The 26,112-nt window shown below is 53.2% G+C and overlaps 9 protein-coding genes across 9 annotated transcripts; 4 read left to right on the forward strand and 5 right to left on the reverse strand.

Annotated features, from left to right (window-relative positions):
• Positions 1-294: 294 nt before the first annotated feature.
• On the reverse strand, positions 295-2,651 carry SNOG_02069 (hypothetical protein; the record flags this gene model as incomplete). The annotated part of the gene is made up of 3 exons (XM_001792636.1): positions 295-1,901; positions 1,964-2,556; positions 2,605-2,651. The coding sequence occupies 3 exons, from the start codon at positions 2,649-2,651 to the stop codon at positions 295-297; spliced, it is 2,247 nt and encodes a 748-aa protein (XP_001792688.1).
• Positions 2,652-2,942: 291 nt separating this feature from the next.
• On the forward strand, positions 2,943-4,475 carry SNOG_02070 (hypothetical protein; the record flags this gene model as incomplete). The annotated part of the gene is made up of 3 exons (XM_001792637.1): positions 2,943-3,004; positions 3,069-3,567; positions 3,613-4,475. The coding sequence occupies 3 exons, from the start codon at positions 2,943-2,945 to the stop codon at positions 4,096-4,098; spliced, it is 1,047 nt and encodes a 348-aa protein (XP_001792689.1). The 3' UTR covers positions 4,099-4,475.
• A 529-nt stretch (positions 4,476-5,004) lies between these two features.
• On the reverse strand, positions 5,005-7,184 carry SNOG_02071 (hypothetical protein; the record flags this gene model as incomplete). The annotated part of the gene is made up of 2 exons (XM_001792638.1): positions 5,005-6,755; positions 6,821-7,184. 2 exons carry the CDS (start codon positions 7,182-7,184, stop codon positions 5,005-5,007), a joined length of 2,115 nt encoding a protein of 704 aa, XP_001792690.1.
• A 2,100-nt stretch (positions 7,185-9,284) lies between these two features.
• On the forward strand, positions 9,285-10,403 carry SNOG_02072 (hypothetical protein; the record flags this gene model as incomplete). The annotated part of the gene is made up of 2 exons (XM_001792639.1): positions 9,285-10,038; positions 10,174-10,403. The coding sequence occupies exons 1-2, from the start codon at positions 9,288-9,290 to the stop codon at positions 10,401-10,403; spliced, it is 981 nt and encodes a 326-aa protein (XP_001792691.1). The 5' UTR covers positions 9,285-9,287.
• A 753-nt stretch (positions 10,404-11,156) lies between these two features.
• Positions 11,157-12,941, reverse strand: SNOG_02073 (hypothetical protein; the record flags this gene model as incomplete). Its single annotated transcript, XM_001792640.1, has 1 exon — positions 11,157-12,941. One exon carries the CDS (start codon positions 12,939-12,941, stop codon positions 11,157-11,159), a length of 1,785 nt encoding a protein of 594 aa, XP_001792692.1.
• Positions 12,942-13,524: 583 nt separating this feature from the next.
• On the forward strand, positions 13,525-15,629 carry SNOG_02074 (hypothetical protein; the record flags this gene model as incomplete). Its single annotated transcript, XM_001792641.1, has 2 exons — positions 13,525-13,661; positions 13,712-15,629. The coding sequence occupies 2 exons, from the start codon at positions 13,525-13,527 to the stop codon at positions 15,627-15,629; spliced, it is 2,055 nt and encodes a 684-aa protein (XP_001792693.1).
• Positions 15,630-15,900: 271 nt separating this feature from the next.
• Positions 15,901-18,384, forward strand: SNOG_02075 (hypothetical protein; the record flags this gene model as incomplete). The annotated part of the gene is made up of 2 exons (XM_001792642.1): positions 15,901-16,716; positions 16,972-18,384. The coding sequence occupies 2 exons, from the start codon at positions 15,901-15,903 to the stop codon at positions 18,382-18,384; spliced, it is 2,229 nt and encodes a 742-aa protein (XP_001792694.1).
• Positions 18,385-19,106: 722 nt separating this feature from the next.
• On the reverse strand, positions 19,107-23,270 carry SNOG_02077 (hypothetical protein; the record flags this gene model as incomplete). The annotated part of the gene is made up of 6 exons (XM_001792643.1): positions 19,107-20,747; positions 20,794-21,094; positions 21,145-21,301; positions 21,354-21,411; positions 21,921-22,380; positions 22,750-23,270. 6 exons carry the CDS (start codon positions 23,268-23,270, stop codon positions 19,107-19,109), a joined length of 3,138 nt encoding a protein of 1,045 aa, XP_001792695.1.
• Positions 23,271-24,051: 781 nt separating this feature from the next.
• Positions 24,052-26,075, reverse strand: SNOG_02078 (hypothetical protein). Its single transcript, XM_001792644.1, has 4 exons — positions 25,839-26,075; positions 25,524-25,790; positions 25,267-25,475; positions 24,052-25,220 (listed from the first exon to the last, which is right to left on the reverse strand). Exons 3-4 carry the CDS (start codon positions 25,300-25,302, stop codon positions 24,285-24,287), a joined length of 972 nt encoding a protein of 323 aa, XP_001792696.1. The 5' UTR covers positions 25,303-25,475; positions 25,524-25,790; positions 25,839-26,075; the 3' UTR covers positions 24,052-24,284.
• Positions 26,076-26,112: the final 37 nt, after the last annotated feature.

Consider the following 26,112-nt stretch of genomic DNA (forward strand, 5'->3'; position numbering starts at 1 on the left):
TTTTTTATATTAGCCAAAAGTCGATCGATAATTGCGTGGCTGTAACGACGCGTTGTTCCAGAAGGACTGACAGCGCACGAAGAATCCATCGAGAGCGTTTATTGCCGTGATGTCAAACATATGGGCGGCTCTTTGGAACATGTACAGGCCATAGCAATCTGACTATCTTGCTCGCGGCTACGTTCTGTTCGGGAAATCTTAATGTTTCCTTTTTCCATCAGCTCGATAGTGACGAAGGAATTATCCGAATTGCAGATTGAAGCGATGCTAGCTCGAGACGAGGCTATGGCAGTACTATACAATAAAATATTCAGCTACATCCGATTCTTCATACAACTTGCGGGTCCCAGGTATGGTGTCATAACGTTGATGCCTCGTCGAAAAGCCGTCTATAGTGATACCGACGCGCTCGTATGTATCGCCGAAAAGTGGCCTCAGCAGAATCAAAGTCCATCTAGCACCCACAAAGCGAGTTATGTCCTCAGGGCCAGCAATAAAAAGCATCCGCACAGTAGAGCCTTCTATGATATGGTCGCGCCCTGCCTCCCAGGCGGCAAAATCCAGGTTGCACTCGAAGCGGATACCGTCTTTGTAAGCGTATACCTGAGCATCTTCGTAATCGTCCCATCCAGTGCCATCGTCCTTGCCGCCATAGTGGAGTTGAGCGTCAAAGCCTCGGCCACGCAATATAAGATGACCGAACGCGACTGTGCCGGTGGGATCAGCACCGGATTGAGCGCAATAGACATCAACAACATCCGCAATGGAATAATTTGCTGAAAATTTCAAGTGCCGCTGGAACTCGATATTAGCAGTATCTATAGAAGCCCAAGACCACGAGGGTGCTCTCCAAGGCCGGGCACGACGGGCCGATCGTGAAGTAATTTGCCAACAAAGCATCTTGATTAGATCTGAACGCCAAATTCCGGCTAGATATACATCAGCTGGATGTGTTGCGAGCCATCTTTTGGCTAGTCCGGACAGTGCAGGTAGAGTGTCTCGACTGAAAGACAGCAGAGTGTGTGAGTATAGTAGCAACACCCTTGTCCAATCATCGGCTGTAGTCCACTCATACTGTTTTACTGTCGTCCAATCGCAACTCTCTTCATCGTTACACTCGCACTGAATAGTTTCTCGACATTCGTACAAAAGTTCCGTCCCTAGGAAGTAAAGTGTCCTTGGCGATAAAATAGTTTCCTGCATGACCCATCCTCTTTGAGCAAGAGGGAAGTCGGTGTCGAGTGGCCAGTGATCAGGAGGCAGACGCATGTAAAGAGGCTGGGTGTTTCCACGCTGGCAAGATACCACCCCGATCCTGACGGAGCCAAAGCTTTTCTTAACGAACAAGCCTCCATCCGAGTTTTCTGAAACAGTTGCGGCAAGAGTGACGTGACAGTTCATGTAAATGTCGGCCATAGCAGCCGCTTCCTTTTCCCAATCGAGCTTGTCATCCTGGACTATACACAACGAGTCAATCCAAATATACGGCAAGTTGATTGAGCGTGTGAATTGTATGGCTTCGCGGAACGTACGCGGAAACAGGCCTGTAGGTATCCCATCCCCATAAGCAGCCAGCGTTGCTTTCGTGGTACGAAGGATATTTGAGGCTTGTGAACCAGAGCCCCAGCAGTGACTGAGACATGCGTACATGGGAAACGATGCAGCGAAGTCAGGATGGTCCGTGTCTCGTAGTCGAAGAGTTGAAACATCCAGTAGCCGAGTGGGAGGCCGCTTTTGCTCGGCATGATTACCGCATCTCGAATGTTGAGTGATACAATCTTGCAATTGGCGAAGTGCGAATTGGGCAGTTTGTTCAGAGGACAAATCCTCGGTGAAAAAATTCCTGATCGAACCTGCGGGTATTGTTGTCCCGTAGAAGTTCCATTGGTTGGCACGGGTATCTGAGTGCGGTTTTCAGTTCTCATCAAACAGTCGTGAGCACCACACGACTGGGAAATCTTACCGGAGAAAGTATACGCATCAACCAGAGTATTCAAGCCCAGATTTACGAAGCTTTTGAACTTCCCGTAACCGCTGGGCAACTTTTTCGCGGGGTTTTTGTCTGTGAAGAACACGGCAATGGCAAAGTAAGCCAGAATACAAAGTGGGCAACCACGTATGGCTCCGATCTTTAGTGCCGCAAGAGAGACGGACTTTCCTTGGAATCTTGAACACTGTGGGCAGGTTCCTGAGCGTGTGCGGCAAGGTAGTACATGCCTTTCCAAGAAGGGGTCTAGTCGAACCACTGGCAGCTCTGATGTAATCTTCTTGTCGCGCTCAAGGAAAATAATCTTACGTCGACCTATGCGGAGAGGAAAGCATTTTTGGCCTGGAGACCTCTGTCGGCGAGCTATGGCGCCCTTTCGACTAGGTACCTGGTCATCAGGTTTGGATCTTGCACTTGACTCGGAGCTAGAATCGCTGAATGAGTCTGGAGGACCTTCGCTAAGTGTTGCATCACTCATTTGTCTCAAGATCGATGGACCTTCGGGAACATATCCTTGCTGTACGTTGTCCTGGCTGCTGCTTCCTAGTCGTGTCAGCATGGCCGGTATGCTGCAAGGCTGGGCAGTGCTCAAGAAGTTGCGTCGGAGTCACGGACACCGTGGGGCGAGCAGGCTGACAAGCCTTTGAAAGACGCGAATGTGCATGTTGGAGAGGAATTTCATGCAGGTATGATTTCTGTGAGCGAGGTTCCAGAAAAACAACAGGTCAGTATGATACAATTGATAGCTATTCTAGGATTCCAATAATCGGCCGCATGCACGAGATGAAGGTGGGTTGAGAGATTCGGGCCTCATTACTGCCGATGTCTCCAATGTTTACTCTCCGAACTAGCGCGAGGCTGCCCCTCGATCACCGACTGCCGTTCCTGCCCCACGGTTTCTCCTCCGAACCCTCACCACAACTTTTCTCCACCACATCATACACTCACATACACAATGGCTGGCAAATACGAACTCCTGTGCCTCGAGAACCCTCTGCTGGACATCCAGGGTCAAGGGTAGGTCAATGCGTTGCTGCGGAAGGAAAGTGCCATGAGCTTATGCTGACATGGACCGGAACAGAGACCAAGCATTGCTCGACAAGTACGGCCTCAAGGCCAACGATGCCATTCTTGCCGATCCCGAGAAGCACATGGGTCTCTATGAGGACCTGATCCAGAACTACAACGCCGTCCTGATTGCCGGAGGTGCTGCACAGAACACGGCAAGAGGCGCTCAGTACATCCTCGCTCCCAACTCGACTGTCTACATTGGCTGCATTGGCAAGGACAAGTACGGCGAGACCCTTGAGAAGATCTCGAGCGACGCTGGCGTCAAGACCGAGTACCTCTACGACGAGAAGACCCCCACTGGTCGCTGCGGTGTCGTCATTACCGGCCACAACCGCTCGCTTTGCACAGACCTGGCGGCTGCCAACAACTACAAGGTCGAGCACTTGAAGCAGGAGCACATCTGGAAGCAGGTCGAGAACGCACAGGTCTTCTACGTCGGTGGCTTCCACTTGACTGTCTGCGTCCCAGCCATCAAGGCGCTTGCTGAGGAGGCCGCCGCAAAGAACAAGGTATGCAATCTCTCTTGGGGAGCAGAAAAGAGCTGATCGATGTAGATTTTCATTCTCAACCTCTCCGCGCCTTTCATCTCCCAGTTCTTCAAGGACCCGCTCGACGAGATCCTGCCCTACGTCGACATCCTGATCGGCAACGAGACCGAGGCCGCCGCATTTGCTGAGTCGCATAACATCGACTCCAAGGATGTTAAGAAGATCGCCGAGACCATCGCAAAGGGCCCCAAGAAGAACACCCAGCGCACAAGGACAGTCGTCATTACGCAAGGCACCGAGCCGACCGTTGCCGTCACTGCAAAGGATGGCGACGTCGACGTCAAGGAGGTCAAGGTACACGCTCTCGACGAGGGCAAGATCAACGACACCAACGGCGCTGGTGACGCCTTCGCCGGTGGTTTCGTTGCCGGTATCGTCCAGGGCAAGCCCCTCGAGACCGCCATCGACATGGGCCAGTGGTTGGCCAAGCTGAGCATCCAGGAGCTGGGCCCTTCATACCCCCAGCCCAAGCAGACCTACACTTCCAGCTAAGCGCCGCAACATGTGAGCGCTGATGCTCGTGTTTTCAACAATCTACGAGAGGCAGCTCGACCGCGAAGGTCGGGGTGCGATCCGAGCCATTAACAGTGGTATGCGGCATGGCCGAGGCATTTAAAAAGTGTTTTGGCGTAGGAGGAAAAGTGAGGGATGTGGCCATTCAACAGCCATTGCATATATACCCTCGCGTGCAGCAGCCTGCACGCAAGTAGAAAGCGAAAGCGAAATGAATTGTATCGTATCGCCGAGATTTTGAAAGTTGTCTAGACATGTTCATGTGAAGGTTTGTGTGAATGTTCGCTCCATGTACAATAGAAGCCGTATCGCATGCACATGCCTGTCATGTTCTGCGAAAATGATGTGCGCCCTGCTACCTACCATGCGAGCATGTTAGCGTGGGCGAGTGATTTCACCATGTAAAGACCGAGCACACAGATACGAGGTACCAGATAATGTAGCATTGCACCGCCCATCTCCGCAGTCTACCCACGCCCTCAATCTATCTGTATGAATACGACCAAGAAGCGCACACCGGCAAACCACAAGCTCTCGGTACCTGGATATTCGCACAATAAAAAGAAAAGGATGATGTTACAAAGTAAAAAAGAAAATCAAATCGGGCTCTCTCGTGGATGCCAGTCGTGATCTTGGTATGGGGAATATGCTTTCGTTCATGTCGTTTCGTACTTTTGGAATATCGCCATGAGATGTGGAAACGGAAATGCCTAGACGCCTCAAAACGCTCGCTATGCTGTTACACCCCCAAGAAGCAAAATCCATCCCAGTTTTTAGTTTGCAAACGAGATCGGTAGGTTAGGAGACAAGGAGATCCGTCTTATATGTGCAGAAAAGGACGAGCGAGAGATGGTGTCTTGTTGTCGGCCAAATGAAGCAGGCGCCTTAGGCCTGTGCAGTCAAGCGTTGTGCGACGAGGCGGTGTCCTGATGGGTGGAGTGGGGACTCTTCCACTTGTTCGATGTGCTCTTCAACGTAGATGTTGTTCAAAAGGTTGCCTGGAATGGTTCCGTCATGGGCTGCCCTGATTTCACTTCTCAACGCTTTTTTGCGACGGTTTTCACGCTCGGCAATAACCTCTCGCATGATCTTGACGACCCCAGTCCAGCCAATCTGGCTGGCTGTAGCGCGATGATTGAACAAGCGATCAAGAAGCGGGATTGGTAAGGAAATCAGTACGGATGACAAAACACGGGACATGTGGTTTGTGTGGACATCGTCTTCAGGCGGTGCGTCGCCAAAACGAATCTTGCTCAACCTAGGGTTGTGCGAAGATGACCTTGCCTCCATAAGGGATGGTAGACGAGGAAGGTCTTCCAGCTCAGGGGCGATGGCATATAGCTTGAAGTCCACCGGGAATGTATAAGCAATGAAGTCGACGACACAGTTCAGCAGTGCTGCAGTGAAAGGGTCATCAGTACCAACACCGTCCTTCTTAGGCCAAAATGCTGAGCTCGTCCGCAGGGTGACCTGTAGGACTGCCTCGATGGTGTCCCATCGTATTAGCGACCTTGCAATGTCTACACCACGGGCCTGCATGCTAGGTAGCTGTAAAGCTCGGCCTGCTGCAATGTAGCTCAGCAGTTGCCGCATGCGCATCCGAGCATCATCAGACGGCTGAGCACTGTCATACATGTAAGGCGCAAGCCCGTACAGGAAGACTTGCGGAGAAAGTAGTGGCGCTCCATAAAGTACCTTGATAGCCTCTTCAACTGCTTCTCGAGTGACGAAGGGGTCCGAAGTGACAATGTCGAGCATACGTCGAGCGTCCCGGGAACGATGAGGAGCCGGTATGCTTCGACGAACGGCATCAGCTACTACCGGACTCCGAACTACAATGATGCCGTGGACAGGAATGGAAATATGAACAGACTCAGGTGAGCGTATCTGAAGCACGAAATCTGCGAATTCGGGATTGCCAAACTGTGTCGTCAGATAGGCCGCCAGCTCGAAGGACGAGTCTTCAAAGCGCGACACATGCGAAGCAAGGCTATCCTGGTACGGGTGCATACGTTGCTCTTCTTCCGGAATCGAGCCAGACTTGACTTTGGCGACGGGAGCTTTACCAGATGGCTCGACCTGCAACGGGGCGACTCCGTTAACCTGATCTCTTGGAGCATGATTACCTGGATAGTACTCGGCCGGACCGACAGGAAGTGAGGGTGAATGATGGTCGTGGCTGTTTTCATAGACGGCGTCTGGGTGGGCTGTTGCATAAGAGGGGTACGGCCACGGGCCACCGGCCTCGGACGGGTGGTGCGAGTGTCCTGGAAAGAACAAAACGCTATTTTCGGGAGCCGAAAACCCTGGGGGTGGGCGCGGCATGCTGAGCTGGTGGATGTGCTCGGTAGGGTCAACCGCTTGAGGTGTCTGAGGGTGCGAAGCAGATCCATTGGGGGCATGGAATGCCACAGCACCAGCACTGAGCTGGGAGCGATGAGACGGAAGGAGTGCGGCGCCGTTCACGTCCGTGGATGGCGTCTGCCTGTCCGTCTTGTTCGAGGGGTAGAATGGCGGAGGCAGTTCGGCAGGCACCGTCAGCTTGCGAGGGACACCGTTGGTGGCAGGCTTCTCTGTGACGTCTGCGACGGGAGCCACAGCAGTGCTCCCGTTGGTGTTGCTCTTATGGTTGGTATCTGGCAGTACCGGGTCAGCATCATGTGCAGCCGGTGGTACAGGGGTTGCACGAGTCCAGACATACCTGTAGGCTCACCAGCAATCTCGACATGGTCGTCTACAGATTTCGCAGGAGACGTGGCCAGGCCTGGTGCTTCCACCTCACTCGTATCGCCGTTCGAGATGCGAGACTCTGGTGTCAACGGAGCCTCTGCATTGCTTGGCACTGGCAGCTGTTCCTTGGGCGCCTGTTCCACGACGGGCTGCGGTTCCGGCTCGTGTTTGCTGACAGTGCCGCTGTTGGGCTCCTCTGGCGGCGAAAGAGGCCTTGACGACGGTATGTTGCGCGAGCGTGACAGCCGGTGTGGAATGGCAGGCACGATGCGCGAAAGGGGGCGGCGGGCCTGCCTCTGCGCTGACGGCGCTGTGTCGGCTGCTGTGGGAGCCATGTTGGCGTTGGTGCTTGTGATGTTTTTTTCAGACACGAGCGGTGCTCGATTGCAGCAGCGGCTCCAGGTATCAGCAGCTTGGATCTCGGGCCAATTATCCTGGAGCGCTCTGGACAGGTGAAGGTGGATGTGGGATCGAGGCGGGGTGTGTCAGACTGAGAAGGCGCGCTGGTGCAATGGAGTCTTCCGATCGACGGATATTGTGGGGATAGCAGCCAGGAGCTATGACGCATCCCCGAAGTTAAACTTAGTCAGCCTCGTCGGCCCCTCTGCGTCGACCTGTCATTTTGAGAGCAGCATCAGACACAGAGTCGATGCATCACTACATTGACTACCCGGGATGATATCGTATTCCGCTTGCCGTTGTGATTCACACATTGCAGACTGCTCAACTGGAAGCAACTGCTTGCATCACTGACCAAAGCATATCAGGGTCCTCTCCGCACTCTCAAGAGAGGCGACGATGAAAGGAAAGACATCCTGTTTGTATATCGAGTTTTCACTTCATTTCCCCGAAAAGTCTACTTCGACAGAGTTCCACCATGCTTTTACTGATTTTGATACACGTGGTTTTCTCACGCCAGCCTTGCTCGTTCCTGCCTCTGTTGATATATAGCACTTGCTGCAGATGACTTCGCTCGCTCCTTCTGCACAGACACACAAATACCATCCACGTGGAAGATAACGCGAACATATTCTGCTGGAAGCGCGCGCTGCAGTTCCAATGACATCCTCGATCCTACGACGCGCCCCCATCTTTTTGCTTCCTAGCCCCTATTGACCCCTATCGCACATTTCCTACTGTCCTACACAGGAGTATGGTAATCGGAACTGCGCAGTATGCATCCCGAAACAGACTGTTTGCTCAAAACCGCCCGTCGGTGGTGCGGCCATTAAGTGAAAAGCGATGCTTCGACTGCCGCCTTCGCGATTCCCAAACAAGTCCTTCTAAATATTGCCTCAACATTTGCCCACATAAGACAGACTTTGCCCCGACGCGTAAGTGGCAGCTCTCCGGGGATGTACCGCACTCAAGAGACTGATCGATTCACAGCCAATCCTTTTGGAGCTCTTGCAGGCCTCTCACAATCACCAACCGAGTCGAACTAGTCCTTCGACTTTGTTGCAACGACGAGCGGGTCTGCAAGGCGACGCAGAAAGCGCGGTGGCCATCGTCACAGAGCAAAGCGTCCACTACAGGAGGTGTCGGCGCAGAATGGCGAGAGCGCCGCAGAACTGTGCAAGCGACTATTCTCCCTGAACCTGACGGATGGCGAGCCTGTCAAAGAACCTCAACACTCTTTTGAATACTCTAAAGGGATTTCGACTGTGAGTTGTGCTGGATTCTCGCTGGAGAGCGTCAGACACCACTGGGCACCGCAGTTCCGCCCAAACGCCCAAACGCCAGCGACCCTGACGATCCCCACACGAAAAACAAAAACGACGATACGAGTAGAACCGCTGCAGCAAGAGCCAGGAAGCTTTCCATTCTCTCCACCTATCTCTTCGATACAGGACAAGTCTGAATGGCATGCTGAAGATTTGCAGGGCTTGGACCCCTTTGCCCTACCTACTTCTTTGGAACCAAAACCACGCCAACTGTCAGCAAGACCATTAAAAAGTTTGACTAGCCAAGATGCTCAAACTTCGAGCCCGCAGCCCTTCGTTCCACCCTCTTCCTCGCGGGACACACAGCGAGAAGCGGTTGCGGCGGCACCCCGCGCTCTCATCCTGGACAAGCTCACGAGTACACTCCCACCAATGTTTCCCCCAAGCACACCAAGGGTAGAGCAACAGATATTAGGCTGTGCCAAACCAGCCATGGCAACCCCGACCTCACCTGGCGTCCCGAGCTATAGATTTCCATGCAGATCATCTTCTTGTGTGTTCGATCACGCCAGCGTGCCCGGTCACGACTGTATTTTCGACGCCGATATCTGGCTTCGACAAAACTCTTTGCCGCGTGATGTTTATGGCGGCAGTCGCTCCTTGGGTCGTGCCACGCGAAACAACGCAGTGCGTTCTCCATTTTCTCGGTCAGATAGAGCTGATACTCCAACTGGCCCATCTTTTCCACTGTCCCAGGATGACTGGCCTCATCACATGTACGGCTGGCTGAATGAGAAGCAAGATGTTGCCCAGCAGATCAAAGAAGCTGAAGACAGACGTGCGACGATCAGTACTCCCCGGTGGGCTTATCTGCAGGCTCGTAAGAAGGGAGAGGACCATGGGCTTGTCGTCGAGAAGATACGTCATCTGGAATCTGAAGCTGCGGTGCTTGCCCAGCCATCTACGCCTTTAACCCCGGGGTATCTGTCTAAGCAAACATTAGTCGCCGAGTCCCTTGACGAAAGACCACCACAGGTTGGGCAGTCCCTTCGCAATCTCTTTGTCCAAGCCAGCAATCGACGTGGCTCTCAAAGGGCGCGGTTCCGATCGAGTGCCGAATCAGACCAGGAGGCGTTGCAAGACCAAACCAAGTGCCGTCGCGAGCCCACGCACCCGAACGTTTCCACAACTCAACATGATGTCCAATATAAGTACATACCACCCTCGCCATACACCCGCTGCACCTACGGCCTTGCAAGAGTCTATCCGTCAGTCGACCGGAATACGCACATAAACGGACGGGTGGCACCAACCGACCTTCCTCAAGCTGGTTTCGTTCCAGCATACACCTCTTACGAGAGCAAGCCCTACAACATTTATGCCAAATTCGAGGCCAACAAGCCGCGCAAGAGGGAATGTCAGCTCATGCCAATACCTGCGCAGCTACAACAAGAGGTCGCAGATGAGGACACGGAGTCCAGGAGCTCGACCAACACATCGCCTGTGCTCGCACCAAACCCGACTCGTACTCCATCTCGCAACTCCAATTCGCTAACTTTAGGACATGGCTTACGAATGCTAGCACTTGTTTCGGACAGCCCACCTCGCCTTCCAGGTCTAACCCCAACTCGTCTCCCATCTCGTGTTTCCAGCCCGTCAGCTATCGAACTCGACTTTGATATTGATGCCACTGTCCCTCTCCTACCCAGCTCCGACCCACCACTAGACGAGCAATACCCTCAGGATGCCGAACTTGACTTCGAGGTGGTATCATACGAGGGAACCAGTTCATCAGCAGATTCCGAAGACGATTTCGCTTTTGATTACGAAGTCGTGGATGCGGATTCACGCCCGTCGTCGTCGCTGTCCGTGTCCTCGGGTCTCCAGTAGGACGTGGAGGATTGCGAAAACGAGAGTGGGGGGACGACTAGTGCGGCGGAGGTGGAGTGGCCGACGCTCAGGGAGGCCCTGCGAGGGAGGAGGGGAAGAATGGGCGAGGAGTAGATTATTTGAATATGCATACCTGGGGTTTGGACAGTATGGATTACGGAGTCTTAGATTGATGTTTGGCGTTCTGAGTATGTTGCCAAAGTGCTTCTGTTGTCAGTGTGGGATTCGAGTTGAATAGTGGGAAATCCATAGTATTGTTACAGAAGCTTTGAATGTGATTCTCGTCTCACTTGAAAGATGATTACTTGAATTGCTATGCCTAATCGCGTATGTGTATGATGTGAATATGGTATATACTATAGTATCCCCGCCCCTTTACGCCATCCCACCCCAATCCCTTTCCCCCAAATCAAATTCGTGCCCAAAACCCGGGATATCGTACCGCTCAACACCCACAACAAAAACCCATTACCCCAACTAAATGAGTGACACAACAACTCCCAATACCCCAACTGAACGAGTGAGAATCATCTTATGCTGTGCAGTTACATCTCCATCCTCTCCGTCGCCGTCCTGTGATGCTTCTTCGACTTGTCGAGACAAACCAGCCCGAAGAACGCTTCGGACGTGCAGCTTGTCGACGTCGAAGACGCACTCGGTGCTGCCGTCGGTGAAGGTGGCGACGTGTGCATCCCCGTATGCGTATTCGAATGCTTCTTCGACTTGTCGTAGCATATCAGACCGAACCACCCTTCATGCGTGCAGGACGTAGACGAAGTGGTTGGCGCTGGAGTTGACGACCTCAGTTTTGTTCGGGAGGGAGGGTCGTCGCCGTCGAGACAGTCGCCGAACCAGCCTGGGTACAGACATGAAGAAGTTGATGTTGGGGAGGAAGAGGATGTTGTTGTTGCGGTGGGTGCTGGGGCGGGGGTAGTTGTGTGCGAGGACTTTGTTGTTGTTGTGGTTGGCTCGCCGTTGCCGTCCTTTACAGCCGAACCAGCCGGGGGTTTTGCAGGTGGAGGTGGAGGATGTGGATGTATGTTTGGGTGTTGATGTTGAAGTCTGTGTGCCTGTGGTAGTTTCGTCAAGACAGCCCCACCAGCCTGGCGTCTTGCATGTTTCGGTCCTGGTGCGGGTGTTGGATTTGCTCGATTTGGAAGTGGATGTGGGCTTCGAGGTACTGGTAGTGGTAGTCTCGGTGCCGTTGCTTTCAAAGTACTTCCAGGTGTAGCAGTCCGTACAGTTAATGTACGGCTCGCAAATGGGAGGGGCATCGTACTTTTCTATAACATCTTTAATGACCTCGACAATCTTGTGTGTGCCAATGCCGACGCGCCAGCCGAGGTCTTTGACTGTGTCGTAGACACACTTCTTGCCTGTGTGGCAGACACTCTGCAGAGCGTAGCCGCCAAAGGTGCACACGCTGGTAGCTTGGTTGCACTGTCCCATGTATATGGGGTCCGCAGTGTGCCCAAAGTGATAGCCGCCGGTCATCTTTCTCTTCTGGAGTGACCCAATTTCGTGGCCGGGCGGTACTGGAAGACCGAGGCGTGATGCCGGCATTGCTTCGGGAACAGCTTCAAAAGTCACAGCGGGATGGCCAAAGGTCAAGGATAGGAACGACGAAACTGCGCCGCCCAGTGAATGACCGGCCATCCATATCTCGGCATGCGGATAGAGCGCCGTCACATTATGGTAAAGATCTTGTGCGGCATAGTAGTAGCGGTTCTTCTCGCGCAGTGCTGTCACCAAGCAGGTCGAATTGCAAGTGTATGCCGAGGTCTGGCAGTCACACACCTGTCGCCATAGGAACTGGCCGCCCTGTCCGCAGCAGCAGCTGAAGAAGAGGTTGTCGTTTTCCTTGTCTTTGGTGGTGGTCTCGGAGCCGTCGAACATGGCGGGCGATGTTCCCTTGAGGCCTATCACGACGGTGGAATTCTCCGTGTCGGCGAAGATGTGCCCTCGCAGCCCGTCCGACTCCCACCCGAAGTCTTCGGTGTAGTTGAAGCCACCGCCCACGTCTTCCCACTCGCCCGTGTTAGGCTCCAAGATGTATGCATTCGAGGCCATGCGCGCAAAACTCAACACCGTCTCCCTGTCGGTGACGTTGGGTCCGGCGATCTCGTCTATGGTCCAGTCGTCCTCAGCCAGCTGCACGGCTCTTCCCTTCATCCTGCCCCATTCTAGGATGCCGTCTATGGCCTCTTTGCTCCTGTCTGCTAACCGCTGAATGCTCATCGGCTCGGCCTTCACACGCAACCGGGGCACGGGCTCGCGGTGCTCCGAGTGCAGGTGCTCTGCTGCCCATACTGCCGCATTTTCCGGCACATCCAGTCTCCGATGAAGCTCTGGATACTTGTACGTGCCATGGTGGAAGATGTGCCGCAGCGAAAAGTCCTTCTCGCTGCTGTGCGGTTGCGGCGAGATGGGTGGCGCTGGGAGGATGGGGAGCTCGGCTGCACTGCTCACGGCGAGGAACGACAGCAGCAGGGAAGCTGTTACGCGAGATGCAGAGGTGCAGAGCGGTCGGCGACGCATGTTGTGATTATAGTCCAAAGTAGATCTACGAGAGTCAAGTGGGTTGCCGCAAGTGAAGTGCAGCTACCTCGATGGCATGCACCATGCATCAATGACGATGATGGCATTCACGCGGCTGGGGCCAATTGCACGTGCTACGGTATGCGACGCGGGGACGCGCCGCTCCTCCGCAACCGTCCACCGCCGCACGGGTACTGGCTGCGCACTTGCACGACAGTCACGTCGTTTGGCGTGGAATAGTGAGGCCTTTTAAGACTGTCGCCCTATAGTTCTTGGTATCATAGCACATTCCCTGTCGGCACCGCGGCTTCTGGACAGCGTTCCTGAGCTCCGCCGCGTCCTGTTGCGCATGACGTTGTTTCAGTAGCACCACGAGCTCAATGCAGGCACACGACATTCGCATCCTTCACAGAGTCTTACAGATGCGCCTGCCATAATGACGCCGCCACGACCAAACAACCTCCATCCCTCGCGCTCATTCACTCGACTGGACCCTGCGCCCAAGAGTCCGCTTTCACGAAGTCGAGCAAGCACGCTGCAGGGTCCACATGTACCAGATATGCTAGATCCCCTCAAAGCAAACATGGTCGTCGAGGAAGACGAAACCGCCGATGGCGATGTCTTTGTCAAGAAAGATGAAGACGGGGAAGCTGAATCGCACGAAGCTGCTCCCGACACTTTCGAGGAGCTTCCCATAGAGATCCGGAGTCTGACCGAGAGGTGCGTAGGCGGGAGTGTCAAAGACTTGCGTGTTCCTAACCACATTGTAGATTCCTCGAGTCGCTCACGGCCAAAGTCCACCCCGCCCCCCTCTCCATTGACAACCTATCCGACCTCTTCCAAGACTTCTACACCCGCGCATCCTCCAAGATCAACACCCACATAGCGACACTATCTGCACGTCTGACTAGCGATGAATATACATCCAAGAAGGGTTCAGCTCCGCCGAGCAGACCAGGCTCGATACGTCAAGGAAGCAACCACTCTGGCGAACAACAGATGCTCAGTGCTTCTGAGATGGCAGACCGCAAGAAGGCGAGGAAGTCGTTAGAAGCAAAACGCCTGGCTTTAGAAGAGGCTGTCGAGCGAGCAGTGTGCGAGAAGATGTACAGCAGGATATGGCGGCATCGCAGCACTGACGACGAGGAAAGAGACCACAAGCTTCGGTCTCGAACTGCTGCACTCTCGCTCGTTGGCATTGGGTTGAAAGAGCTGCTGATGACTAGCGATGAAATGACAGAAGAGGAGCGTCAAAAGACAAAAGAGAAAGAACCCGAGATTAGGGAGTGGCTCTCTACCGCAAGACAGGACATCATGAAGATGAACGACGAGAAGTATCCACAGGGGAAGGTGCAGCACCTGACCGCAGCTCACAAATCCATTGTGGAAGCTCTGTCCAAGATCTTTCCTGCCACTTCATCTGCTGACGAGATTCTTCCTACCCTCATCTACGCCCTGATCACGCTGCCGCCGGTCGAGTTGAACGTCATAAGTGATCTCATGTTCATCCAAAGATTCCGTGGCTCCAGTCGGATGGACGGCGAAACAGCATACTGTCTTGTCAACCTCGAAGCAGCCATATCCTTCCTCGAGACTGTCGACCTTTCCTCCTTACGTGCGAATGAGCCAGTCATTCCTGGCAAGGCAGATTCTAGGCCCTCCACACCAAGATCAGAAGTGACGCCAATGGCCCTAGGTCTGTCTGATGCGCCCGACTTGATCCAGACTCCAGCTACACCCACTACCAAAGGCCCTGGAAACGAGCCATCGAGCCCAGTGACGACAAAGGCACAACGCCGATTGAGTAACTTGATACAGACACAACAGACCAAGCTCGAGGCTGCCTCAGATGCCGTGCGCGACTCAATCCTTGATTCGGCTGACCAAGCCATGGGCAGAATTAATAGTACACTTGACAGTAGCTTCAAATTCTTCTTTGGTGGTCTCCGGGACAAGGATCCGAACAGTCCCATCACGGAACAGCCAGCACTTCCAAAGACGCTAGAGGATGCGAGGAAGCTTGTCAGTTCACCCACGCGAATTGATGACGACGACGATGTATCCAGTGTGGGCGGCGCTAGCTCGACACAAGGAGATGATCACGTCGAAGTCTCGAGCAACAAGAGGCTCGAAGCCAAGATGTCAGACCTGTTCGCTGGTAGAAAGCAAATCAGGGAACGAAGTGTAGACTCTACACGATCTATAGGTAGCGCAAGCGGACGTCGCGTCACATTTCCGGCCACGGTAGAGGAAAAGACTCCATCTCCATCAGCCGTCAAAGCAGAGCCCCCAGCACCGAGTAATACTTCAGCTGTCGACTCTCTTCGCAACATGGGCAACAGCCTCAACCCATTGAACAGATTTGCAAGCATCAACGTATTGCCTCGCTTCGGGCGCACCGTGAGCAGCAGCAGCACTCCTGTTCTCGCTACTCCAGTTGCGGAGCAAGGGAAGCAGTCGCCTTCGCCAGAACCACTGAGCCGAACAGCAACAGGAGAGGTCACTCAAGTGGACGAGAAGGGCGCAAAGGCGATCGCAGCGATCGAACAACTGAAGAAGACGCCTCCACCCGTGAAACGGTTTCTTGACGCCAAGGATGCGCAGGAGCTAAAGTTGAAGGAGGTCGACGAGCTCTTGAAGGAGTACCAACGGTTAGCTACGGCGATGCGAGGAGCCATCAACCATTGAGCACTTGAGGATGCGTTGCGCACCGTTGTTTTACAATCGCGAGAGATTTGTGGTGTATATGTATTGTATATAGACAGGCATGGAGTTCTGGCGCCGATCAAGAGCGAGGTGTCGGGGATGGATATTGCGCTAGTCTAGAATCGACGACCAAACCATTCGTTTGTTGGTAAACACCGCGCTACCTCAGATTCCGCCCGCCCACACCACTTTGCGACAGTAACCCTGTGCAGCAATTCGCAATACAACTTTGTTCTAAGCTATGGCGGAACCAATGTCGATGCTTTCGCCCGAGAAGCTCAATGCGAGCTCCAACTCTATTCACACGGACGATGATTTCGACATGACTTTCCACGACCCGCCCTCGTCGCCTTTTGTGTCGCATATCGAGATTAACGACCAAGAAAACATTGCGCCAGGCGAAATGGCTACACCCTCGAAATCTCTGCTCGACTTTGACGATGTCCCGCAATCAGCGTTCAAGGTCTCTCCCGAGAAGAAATCCGGGCTCAAGGAGCGCGCCAGCCCGATGAAGACATCGCCAGTAAAGAATCTGATGGGCGACTTTGAGGACGCCGCGAGAGAGGAGTCTACCAGTGGCCGATCCAGCCCCAGGAAGAGCTCGCCCGGCAAGAAACTATCCATGGAACGTTCCGAGTCCGCCATGAGCAGCCGATCTCGCAAGAGCCAGTCGCCCTCGAAGTTATCTCGCACCCCCTCAGCTGAACCGATCCACCGCGCGCCTACATTCGAAACAGATGCCGAAGTACTACCAACCCCATCGAGCCGGGCGAGTTCGTCACACAGGGAGCCTGTGCTCCGGGAGAACGAGGGCTTGACTGTCGCCATGAAGTTCATGGAGGAGATGCGCACAGAGAGACAGGAGACTTTGGTTCGACAGAGATCGTACGAAGACAAGTACGACATCGACCTGGACATCGATAACACCGAGTTCAACCCTGACGGTCCAAGCCTTACCTCGGCCGACGTGGACGACACCAGCTTCAGCATGTTCTCAGAGATGCCTGGCATCGACATGACCAAGTTTGCCTTTCTACAAAAGAGCCCGACCAAGGACGGATTCTTGGACGTCAGTTCAATCACATTCACGCCATTTGACAGTCGCTAATCTAGACCATAGACCCCTCGCGCTCGCACACAAATGACACCTTCAACGGTTCGCCGATCGGAGCGCTCAGCATCCCCTACACCGCGTCGTTCCTACAAGGAAAATGACACCACGAATCTACTTCTGGACTTCACAGAGCAGATTCAGTCATTCTCACAGTCTCGGAAAACATCGCCAGCACGCGGACGCACTTCTCCGACAAAGTCGAGTACACAGCCAGATCTTCGCTCTTTCTACCAAAATCAGCGATCGCCCGCAAAGGGTGGATCATATGTACCCTCTACTCCAAGTCAGAGCCGTCAGATGCTGAACTTGCTGGACTTTGAGCTGCCACCTCCACCTACGCCACGGTCTCTACCTACCGTCACTATCAGGGAGTTGGAGTCTGCGAAGTCGCAATTCCAATCACAAATCTCCTCGCTCAGCGCCAGTCTGTCTGGCAAGGAAGCCGAGGTAGATTCACTGGCGAAGGCAGTGGCAGACGCCGAACGTCGCGTGGGCGAAGCACAGGAAGCAGTCCGCGAGGAAAGCTCAGCACGTGAGTACGCCGAAGCTCAGATGATAGACTGGAAGAAGAAGGGTGAGGAGGTGCAGAATCTTTTGCAAGACGTACAAGCAGAGCTTGCACGTAACGACTCAGAGCGCGAGCAGCTTCTCCAACGATTAGCCGAAGCAGAGAAGCGTGCAGATGACGCTGAAAACCGTTCGACAGAGCTTGAAACGAAGGTGATCGAGGCCGAGAGCAAGAACGTCGACATGACCACCTTCATCAATAACGATGATGGGGAGGAAAACAAGAAGATCTACTCAGAATTGGAATGTCAGACAGCAATCGCTGAGAAGGTCAATGAGGTTGCCCGGGACCTGCACTCCGCCTACAAAGCCAAGCACGAGAAGAAGATCAAGGCACTTAAGGACAACTACCAGAAGAAGGCCGACGAGCGGTGCAAAGAGCTGCGCCTCCAGATCATCCGTCTCGAGCGCCAAGTTGAAGAAGCAGAAAAGAAGCGGGACGACACTTTCAGCAAAGTACTTCCAGCGGGCGTGCAGCCCAAAGCAGACGATCCCTCAACCTCCGTCTCCAACTCCGTCGATCTTCAAAAACTCGAGGCCCAACGTGCAGAAATCGAAAACCTCAAAGCCAAGCTCGCAGGCCTCCAGTCCGAGCTCCAATCCCTCCGCAAATCCAACGACTCGCTCCTCGTCGACCTCGAAGCCGAGCGCGTCGAAAAGGGCGAGCTCGTCGCCGCCGCAGAACAAATGCTCTCCATGTGCGGCCAGCAAATGGAGGAAATGCAACAGGACGAACTCCGCCGCTCGCAATCAGGCAGTGCGCCGCCGTCCGCTCCGCCAAAGCAAAAAGCGCCTGCTGAAAACGCTATGCGCAACACAGGCTTCCTCGCTGGCGGTCCGGCTCCTCCGCGTCCAGGCTCTTCGCTTGCTGCTGGCCGTCCCGGCAGTGCGTTGGGAGATCGCTCAACGGGCATTGCGAAGCCATCGGGTCTCAGGGCGCCAGGCGGGTTTGGCTTTCAGAGCGGCAATGCGGGCTTGAATCGGAGTGCGAGTGGGGGTAAGAGTAGGCTGTTGAGCAATATCGAGCGCATGGGTGGAGGCAAGGGCCAGGAGTAGAATGTCTGGCCTGTGAGTAATTTGCCGCGTAGGACTGCGGGGGCGTTGGGTATGGGCGGTGGAAATGGAATTGGGATTGCGGTTGAGGAGAATGTGGATATTATACTTGATGACTCGGAGGTCGAGATGGAATTGGATATGGATTGATTGTGTACACTTGTGTATATAGGAGTTTTTGGTTCTGGTCATGGATAGGGTTTGGCTTGGATAGTGTCTGTCATATTGCAATTCCTGCAACTGTCGTTTTTGTGGTTGCTATCAACATCGACATTGGTTCTGTTTTGCTTTGAATGTTTGCTGGAATTCATGTGGCAGTGCTGTCTCAGGAATCCCAAAGCTCTCTCTGTTGATTACACATGCGGTGCTAATCGCAAGCAGGGGTACTTTAAATACAAGTCGCTGCAGTTACTTCTTCATCTTCGTGCTGAGTATGTAACGTCGACCTGGGCACAGGCACAGGCTCAGAGATTGGACGTGTCTGAGGTACATCGCAGACATTCACGTATATCAATACATCGTGCAAACTTTGTTTACTCAGGAGAATTGCTTAGGTCTTTGTTGCCCAGAACACGTCGCTAGTGATGCTAATCCATGTCATATCGTATTATCGTTGAAGAAGTCGAATCACCTCATTCCCCTACTACTGTCCCTTTCACACACATTTTCGTATGCATCCATACAGCTGGCCTCGTCTCCCAGAAGCTTACAGCTCCTTCTTCCTCTCAGGGGCTCGTCTCATTCTGTGCCTTCTCAATCAAACTCTTAGCAACAGCAGCAGACTCCTGCCAGCTGCGCTGACGTCCCCAGAACCTCGACTCGGGTGTGGAGGCCCTGAGGCTGCTATCTCTTGCATCCTCCTCGAGACTCTTCCTCGTGATGTCGCCGCCTGATCCGCTGAGTGTGGGCAGCTTCCTCAACGAGCTCAAGTTCTCCTCGAAGTACTGCTTGCGCACGCTGAATCGCTCACGGGCGCTCCTTTTGCAGACCAAGGTGGAGTCGATTTTAGAAATGACGTGGCGGACTGTCAAGCGGAGGATGATGAAAAGGTGCTCAGCAAAGAAAACGGTAAGAAGCAGGCCCCAAAGCTGGATGTTGGAGGGGTTGCCATCAGGACCCTTGTTGGAGTTATGGAACATGTAGACAAGAGAAGACGTAGTGAGGGCTCCGAGCCAGGTAAGGAAGGAGAGCGAATCAAGCCAAGGGCCGATGGTGTCGGCGCGCCATGGGGTAGGTCGCTGCATCTCGACACAGATTTTCATAGCATCGGCGCGAAGCTCGATCCAGTCGTTGATGAGGAATGATACTGCAGTAAGCGGCCAGACAACGGAGAAGAGAGAAAGGTAGCCGAACTGGAGAACCATCTCGCGTAGATCGGCAGTGACATCGTAGACATCGAGTTCGGCCTCTTTACGTACACGTTCGAGGAATGCAGCGTCCTCAGGTGGGTCGCTCGCGGACACGGAAGCAGCACCGCCGCCATTCTTTGCGGCCCTGTCAGACTGCATCTGCTTGTACTTGGCGAAACCCCGACGCTTGAGGTAGGGGACGATGAGCTCCATGCCAAGGTTGACGAGCTGAGCTGTGACCGTGAAGTAAATGACCTGCTTGCGAAGACGGTCCGGGTTGATGCTCCAGCTAGTCTCGGTGTGGTGGAGCTGCTTCTCGCTTTCAGCAAACGGCCTGACAGCCACGTTAAAGACATCGAGGTACGGTACGATGAGGGAGCCGAATGGAACGTAGACGAAAGCTGTCAGGAAGATGCCAAGGTAGGATAGGATGAAGTTCATGACGAAGATCTTACGGGTTAGTGCAGTATCATAAGCGCCCTGAGTTTCGTAGTTTTCGAACTGTGTAAGGCGCGTGGCAAAGTTCGTAAGAATGGTGGTGAGGATAGGGTTGACGGTCGTGAGGATTCCAGTGGGGATGAAAACCAGGACGCTCTTGAGGGGACCATTGTAGACTTCGGAGATGAAGACTTCAATACCGAAGCAGGTCGCAATGACGGTACCCAGGCACACCACCACTGTGAGAGCGAAAGGTACCTGCAGCAGCTGTCGCTGGAATCGCTTGCTCGACGGGAAGAAGCCGACTTTCTCGCCAGTGACAGGGTCGGTGACAGTCTTCTCGGGCGCAAACTCCCTATGGCGAACATCGATCTTAGAAACACCTCGTACACCCCAGCGAACAGCCAGGTCCGTCTCTTGATGCCTCCAGTACTCTGTGAAGACGGTACACCAGACTGCACTGACAACACCATAGATTGGTGAGAAGTAGCCGAAGATGAGCCAAGATATGAAGCCGAACGCAGCAGGGAACATGAGGAAAGTAAAGTATGATTGCGTGAAGGCGAAGTAGAAGGCAATCTATGACAGTTAGCTTGAGATCCAATCAGCAGAGCAGTATACATACCTTCTCACCCAGACGATTGCGAATATCATCCAAATCCTCCGTCTTAAGGAAGTACGAAGACGTCCACTTCTTGATCCAATCCTTGTTGTACGCGTGGTCGTGCAGAGCAAATACCGACTCTACGCCCTCCCATTCACCCTCCTTGGGCGTGATGCCAGCACCGCCCTCATCGGTAGGGTTTGTAATCAATTGGTAGATGATACGTAGACGTTCGGCTTCGTAGAGGGGCTCGGATTCGAGTGCTTCACGTGTCTCTTTAGGGGGTGCCGCAGCGCGAACACCATGGATCCAGTCGCGTACCCTACAAATTGTTACTATCACGTGCAAATAGCGATTGGAAGTATTACTAACCTTGATCTGTACACTTCTCCGTGCAAGTGCTCGTCAGATGCGACCCTCACAAACAAGAGTACAGAGTGCGAGTCGCCATTGCGGACCTCCGTCTGCAAGCCAACGTTGGCGAGAGCCTCACACAGCTTCTCGAACTGCGCAATAGCCTTTGCCTTGTCTGCGCTTCAATTAACGCTCAATTCACATGTATCACCCATCGCACAACTCACCCGTCTTCGCAAAGCGATAGCTAATCACATAATCGACATCCAGATTGCTCTGGAGCGCCTGGGATTTCGTCATAACAGCCGCTGGGCTCGTATCGTCGAGCAGCGAGTATTTAAGGTTGTAGATTTTAGAGGAAAGGCGAGTAAAGCCAGGGATACGAGGTGGGCTTTGAGGGAGCTGCCCCGCCGAATGTTGGGTTTCGGTCATTCCAAGAAGTTGCGTTGGTGTCTTGAAAGCGGGAAATTGACGTCAGTCTTGTGCCCAGCGACGCGGGAGATGGGTCTAGCCTGGTTGCTGGTCGTGACATCCCTGCTGTGCATCGCCGCGACATTGCGAATCTCGCAAGGCGCAAACACGATCTTAGGCATTGGAAGTTCTGGTTGGCTTCCTTTTTGAAATGCAGACGGATCTGCACATTGTTCGTCGCTGTACTTGGACACTCACATCTGGAGTATATGGGCACATTTCACAGCACTTGTAAGGTATATTCAACAGATCTCTCAGCACAACAAGTCTAATGTTTCCCATTGTATTCGATCAAATTTGTCTCAACAGATGTTTCCTCATACCAATTGTACTGTTCGAAATTCCAACAATGAGTCAAAGGCTCTAACGGCTTCCTGCGCTTCGTCTCCACTCATATGGGTCACATCCTGAAAGAAAACAAATCCACCAACACGTGTTGCCGTGTCATCATTCTCCCATTCTACAACCAAGACGAATCTGTGCAAGCTCCCTTGCGATGCAAGGACAAAACACGACCAGACTCCGGCATGTACATTGGCCAGGATGCTGCTGACTAAGGTGTCCGGAGCAATCAGCGACTTGCTTAGTTCTACACCAGCAATGATAATATCTTCCAAAGATTGCCCAGCTCCTTCTTCTAGCAAGCCCTTGGAGCGGAACAAATCAGGTGGGATCGCAAGAGCTTCCAAGACCAGCACGGTGACTGAATCTAGAGCTTCTTGCAGGTTTCTAGCGCTTGATCTGTATTCGATATCTTGTCCAGCAGCGTTCAACATCCTCGCACTGCGAATATGCGTTTTCACCGATGTTGGGATACCACGTGTAAACGAGGCATAGTGACACACCCAAACAACTGGACCTGACCAGCCTGCCCATGTCCATGAGGGGAACATGTATCGCCTTTTTGTTTGGATTGCTCGATTTAGATTACGCCATGACAACGTAAGAGCCAGTACTTCTTCGGGTCGCTGTGTGGCCTCAGAACTTGTACCGTGCGCACTCGGAGGGTAATATGGCAGACCAGAGAGATGAAACATTGGTTTACTAGCCTCTCGCTGGTAGCTTAGTATCCCGGAAACGGCCTTTACAGCGTCCGATTCGTATGAAAGATGACGGCACGTGTAGTTCTCTAGCAGCCTTATAGAACCATGCAAAGCACTGAGGACGCCTGAATTGCTGTGCCAGTCCTGGTCGCGGTTCCACAATGAAGCTTGATTTGGCCACTGGTCCCAATCAATGTCTTGCCGTCGCATGAATCGTGGGCCGCCAAGTGCTTCCATCCAAGACGCCTTCTGGCAATAGAAGGTCACCTGCCAGTCTGTGAAGACAAGCAGGCGCTTGGACAAAAAACCCTCCTGAAATGTCCAGCCACGTGTTGACCAGACGGTTGCTTCCGCCACTAACTCATTTGGTTCCGGACCAATACTGAAAATGAGGCCTTGATCGAAGCGCAGAACGGGAGATTGAACGCGCTTGGTCGTGCTGACGCCTGGTAGGCCGTACGTTTTGTCGCGACCAGCTGCCGCCACGATGGTGAATTCAGCGCCTCTGTATATTTGGTCCATCTTTCCCAGTTGAGAGTTCTCATGAGCTGCATTATTTTGATCGATACACAGTTCGTCTATCCAGAGGTAGCGATAGCCAAGCTCTTGAGTCACCTTGACAGCGTCCATGATTGTCTGAGGAAGTCGAGGCGCGTGATGATCGTGGCTCACTTCAGCCGCGTCTGCATGACCTCTATCACCCCAGACATAGCTGAGAGCAACCCAATGTGGGTTTACGATGCTGTCTGCTCGAACTACTTTTGCGCGTTGACAATCGAATAAGTGTAGGCCATCAATGAGTGGTGTTGGGCGATTGCAGTCTGGCCCATGGTGGGTTTGACAGTTCTCCAGCCAAGCGCGACACTCGTCGTAGTCTGGCGTGTCTCCAATAAATTTTGGCTTCAGAAATCCAGGAGCAGATTCGTAGTATCGAAGAGGGGCATAGAAGAAGACTTTCCCCATGGAAACCTGTCTATCAACTGCTTCTCTCCCGACCTCTAGCTGGAAACTTAAGCAAACGGCCTCTTCACCCAGAAAGGGTTTCCACAGCAACCCGAAATCAACGCCTAACGAAGCAAATTCGCCAAGTTCGTATCCCGGCATCAGAATGGCGCAAAGGTCGCAATTGTCGGAGCGTTGCAGACGAAAATATCTACCTCCCGAGTAAGGTTTCTGGTTGGGAAGGAAAGCTTCCTCTAATCCATTAGGCCCCCATAGATGATGGAAGTCCACCAAACTACATGTGCTGCATCGGGCAGGGACCTCAGCCTTGAAAAATGGTAGTATTGCAGGCCACCTAAGTTTTCTGCGGAACTGCTCGACCCATGCTCGACATTTGCTTTCAGTAGACCCGATCCGATGATTGTCATCTCCCATAACTCATTTACAGTGGCACGGTAATAATTGAGAATTATAATTTGGGAGAGAGGAAAAGGATCGATTCAGCCGGTGCAGTGAGGGGGGCGCCTTGTGTTGGGAAGATCAAGTGGAACCACTGTGCCGCGAGGCTGCATGCAGGTGATTCTCGATTGGATCTCGCTACATTGCACCTTGCACAAATGCTGTTTTACATGGACTTGGCGTCTGCGCCTGCTTTTCGCACCGCAAGGATCCGTTTTGGTGTTGCTTCGGCTCGTGTCCACTTCAGGCAGCGATATCGCCACCGAATCCTACAGGCCTGCGAACTTTCGATCCCTTGATGTATGGCAGAAGCGCCATAGCCTTGTATGTCTTCCCCATGCCGTTCGGGCCACGGTCGATGAGCCTCTTCCATCCCGTCTCTAGTCTCTGCCTTGTTGCCTCGTCCTTGGCGCCTTTCAATAATCGTTCAGCACGTTCCTTGATACCCATGGTGGACAGGAAGAAACTCTGTTCTACTGGTCCATGTACCTCCACGCCTGGTGAGGCATCAAGTGCAGACTCAGCTAAGGCAAGGAAGTCAACATCCGCGGAAAGGTCTACTAGGCCTGGCGATGTGAAAGGCGAGACGGTCTGGTGACCTCGAATGCCACGGAAAGTGTTTGCTGGGATGGTATTAGCCGGGCCGTAGTCGAGAATGAGGGCGGCGCCAGCAGGCTGAGGCTTAGAGAATGGAGCCGGTTCTGTCCTTTGGAGTTTTGCTGAGCTCGATGTAGGTTCTGCTTTTGATGGTGGATTGTCACCACCTATCCTAACAGCGAAGTCTGATATGTACGCCATTGATTCTGGCGAGATCTCAATGATGGCATCATTGGTATCCTCCAACTTCTTGTAACGATCAGACTTTTTTGGCAAGTACAGAGAGTGTGGCGTAGGCGTCTTTGACACAGTCAATTCAAAGTCTGGCTTCTCTTCCTGCTTTGTAGATGTCGACGATGTTGTAGTGATGGTTCCAGCGGAAGAGTAAGGATTTGTAGGTGACACCACCAACTCGTGCCATGTATTCTTGGGTACTGTTGCGCCGTGTTTAGGCTTTATTGGTCCGGTGGGTGTCATGATCATGGAGGATGCTGGTATCGAAGACTGCGCGATGTTCTGGAAGACATGAATGGGAAGCGCATCGAAGAACTCGTGGGCGAGTATGAAAGGCGACGAGGTCTCCTCTATGTTGCTGTCAGCGTGTGAAGTGTGGTCGAAGTACGTTCACATGCCTTTTGGCACAAACCGAATGTCCTCGCACCATTGTATGTTCACCCCAGGGATGTACTTCAACGGCGCGGTCAGTCCAATGTCACTCTTCTGTAACTCTTCTGTTCCCGCAAGAAGCTTGCCCTGCTGTTTCTGGAGATGTGGTGACGCCTCAACAAGGTATATAGCCTCGATGCTGTTCGCGAAGGCTTTGAAGCTGGAGATTGTCTTATTCCGTCAGCTCAACCTACATCATCTAATGAGGGGCTTCCATACCCGGAGAACATCATCCATCAACGTTCCTCTTCCCGGCCCCACCTCAATGATCTGTACTTTCTCTTTCTTGCCTTGTGCCAGCCATTCCGCGTAGATCCAGATGCCAATCAGCTCACCAAATACCTGACTAATCTCGGGGGATGTAACAAAGTCGCCTGTCGTGCCGAATTGATCCTGACCAGCGCTGGTCTGTCGTGTATAATAACCACCTTCGGGTGCTGTGAGGCATTGGCGCATGTACGCAGCGACGGATATTGGGCCTGTTGTCTAACTTGATCTCAGCGTTTGACTGTCTGCTTGTTCTAGACGACATACTGTGATGGCCTCACCCAGCATCTTAGCCAATGGCGTGGACCATTTCCGCTCTGCGCCCGAAGATGTCGACGTCAATGACGAAGTATAGCGAATAGCGCATTGTGCTGAGCGACGGCGGATGTCGTTTGCTTGCGGTTGACTGCATCGCGTAGCCGTCCGAAGCAGGCTGAGAGAAGTCGCCCTCATGGCGGGTTGCATTATCGAAGTTCCATGACGTGTGCGCGATTCGGAACTGTCAAAAAGTTTAGTTCGGAACGCCGAGGTGAAGGAGCTC

This window comes from Parastagonospora nodorum (assembly GCF_000146915.1).
Source record: "Parastagonospora nodorum SN15 chromosome Unknown scaffold_3, whole genome shotgun sequence".
NCBI classification, from domain to species: Eukaryota; Fungi; Ascomycota; class Dothideomycetes; order Pleosporales; family Phaeosphaeriaceae; genus Parastagonospora; species Parastagonospora nodorum.

Excerpts from the sequence above, each read along its gene's own strand:
- SNOG_02078 (XM_001792644.1), bottom strand. The coding sequence starts at position 25,302 with ATGGTGCGAGGACATTCGGTTTGTGCCAAAAGGCAT. Across the intron at positions 25,221-25,266 it reads CGGTTTGTGCCAAAAGGCAT|GAGACCTCGTCGCCTTTCAT; the intron begins GTGAACGTACTT and ends AGCAACATAGAG.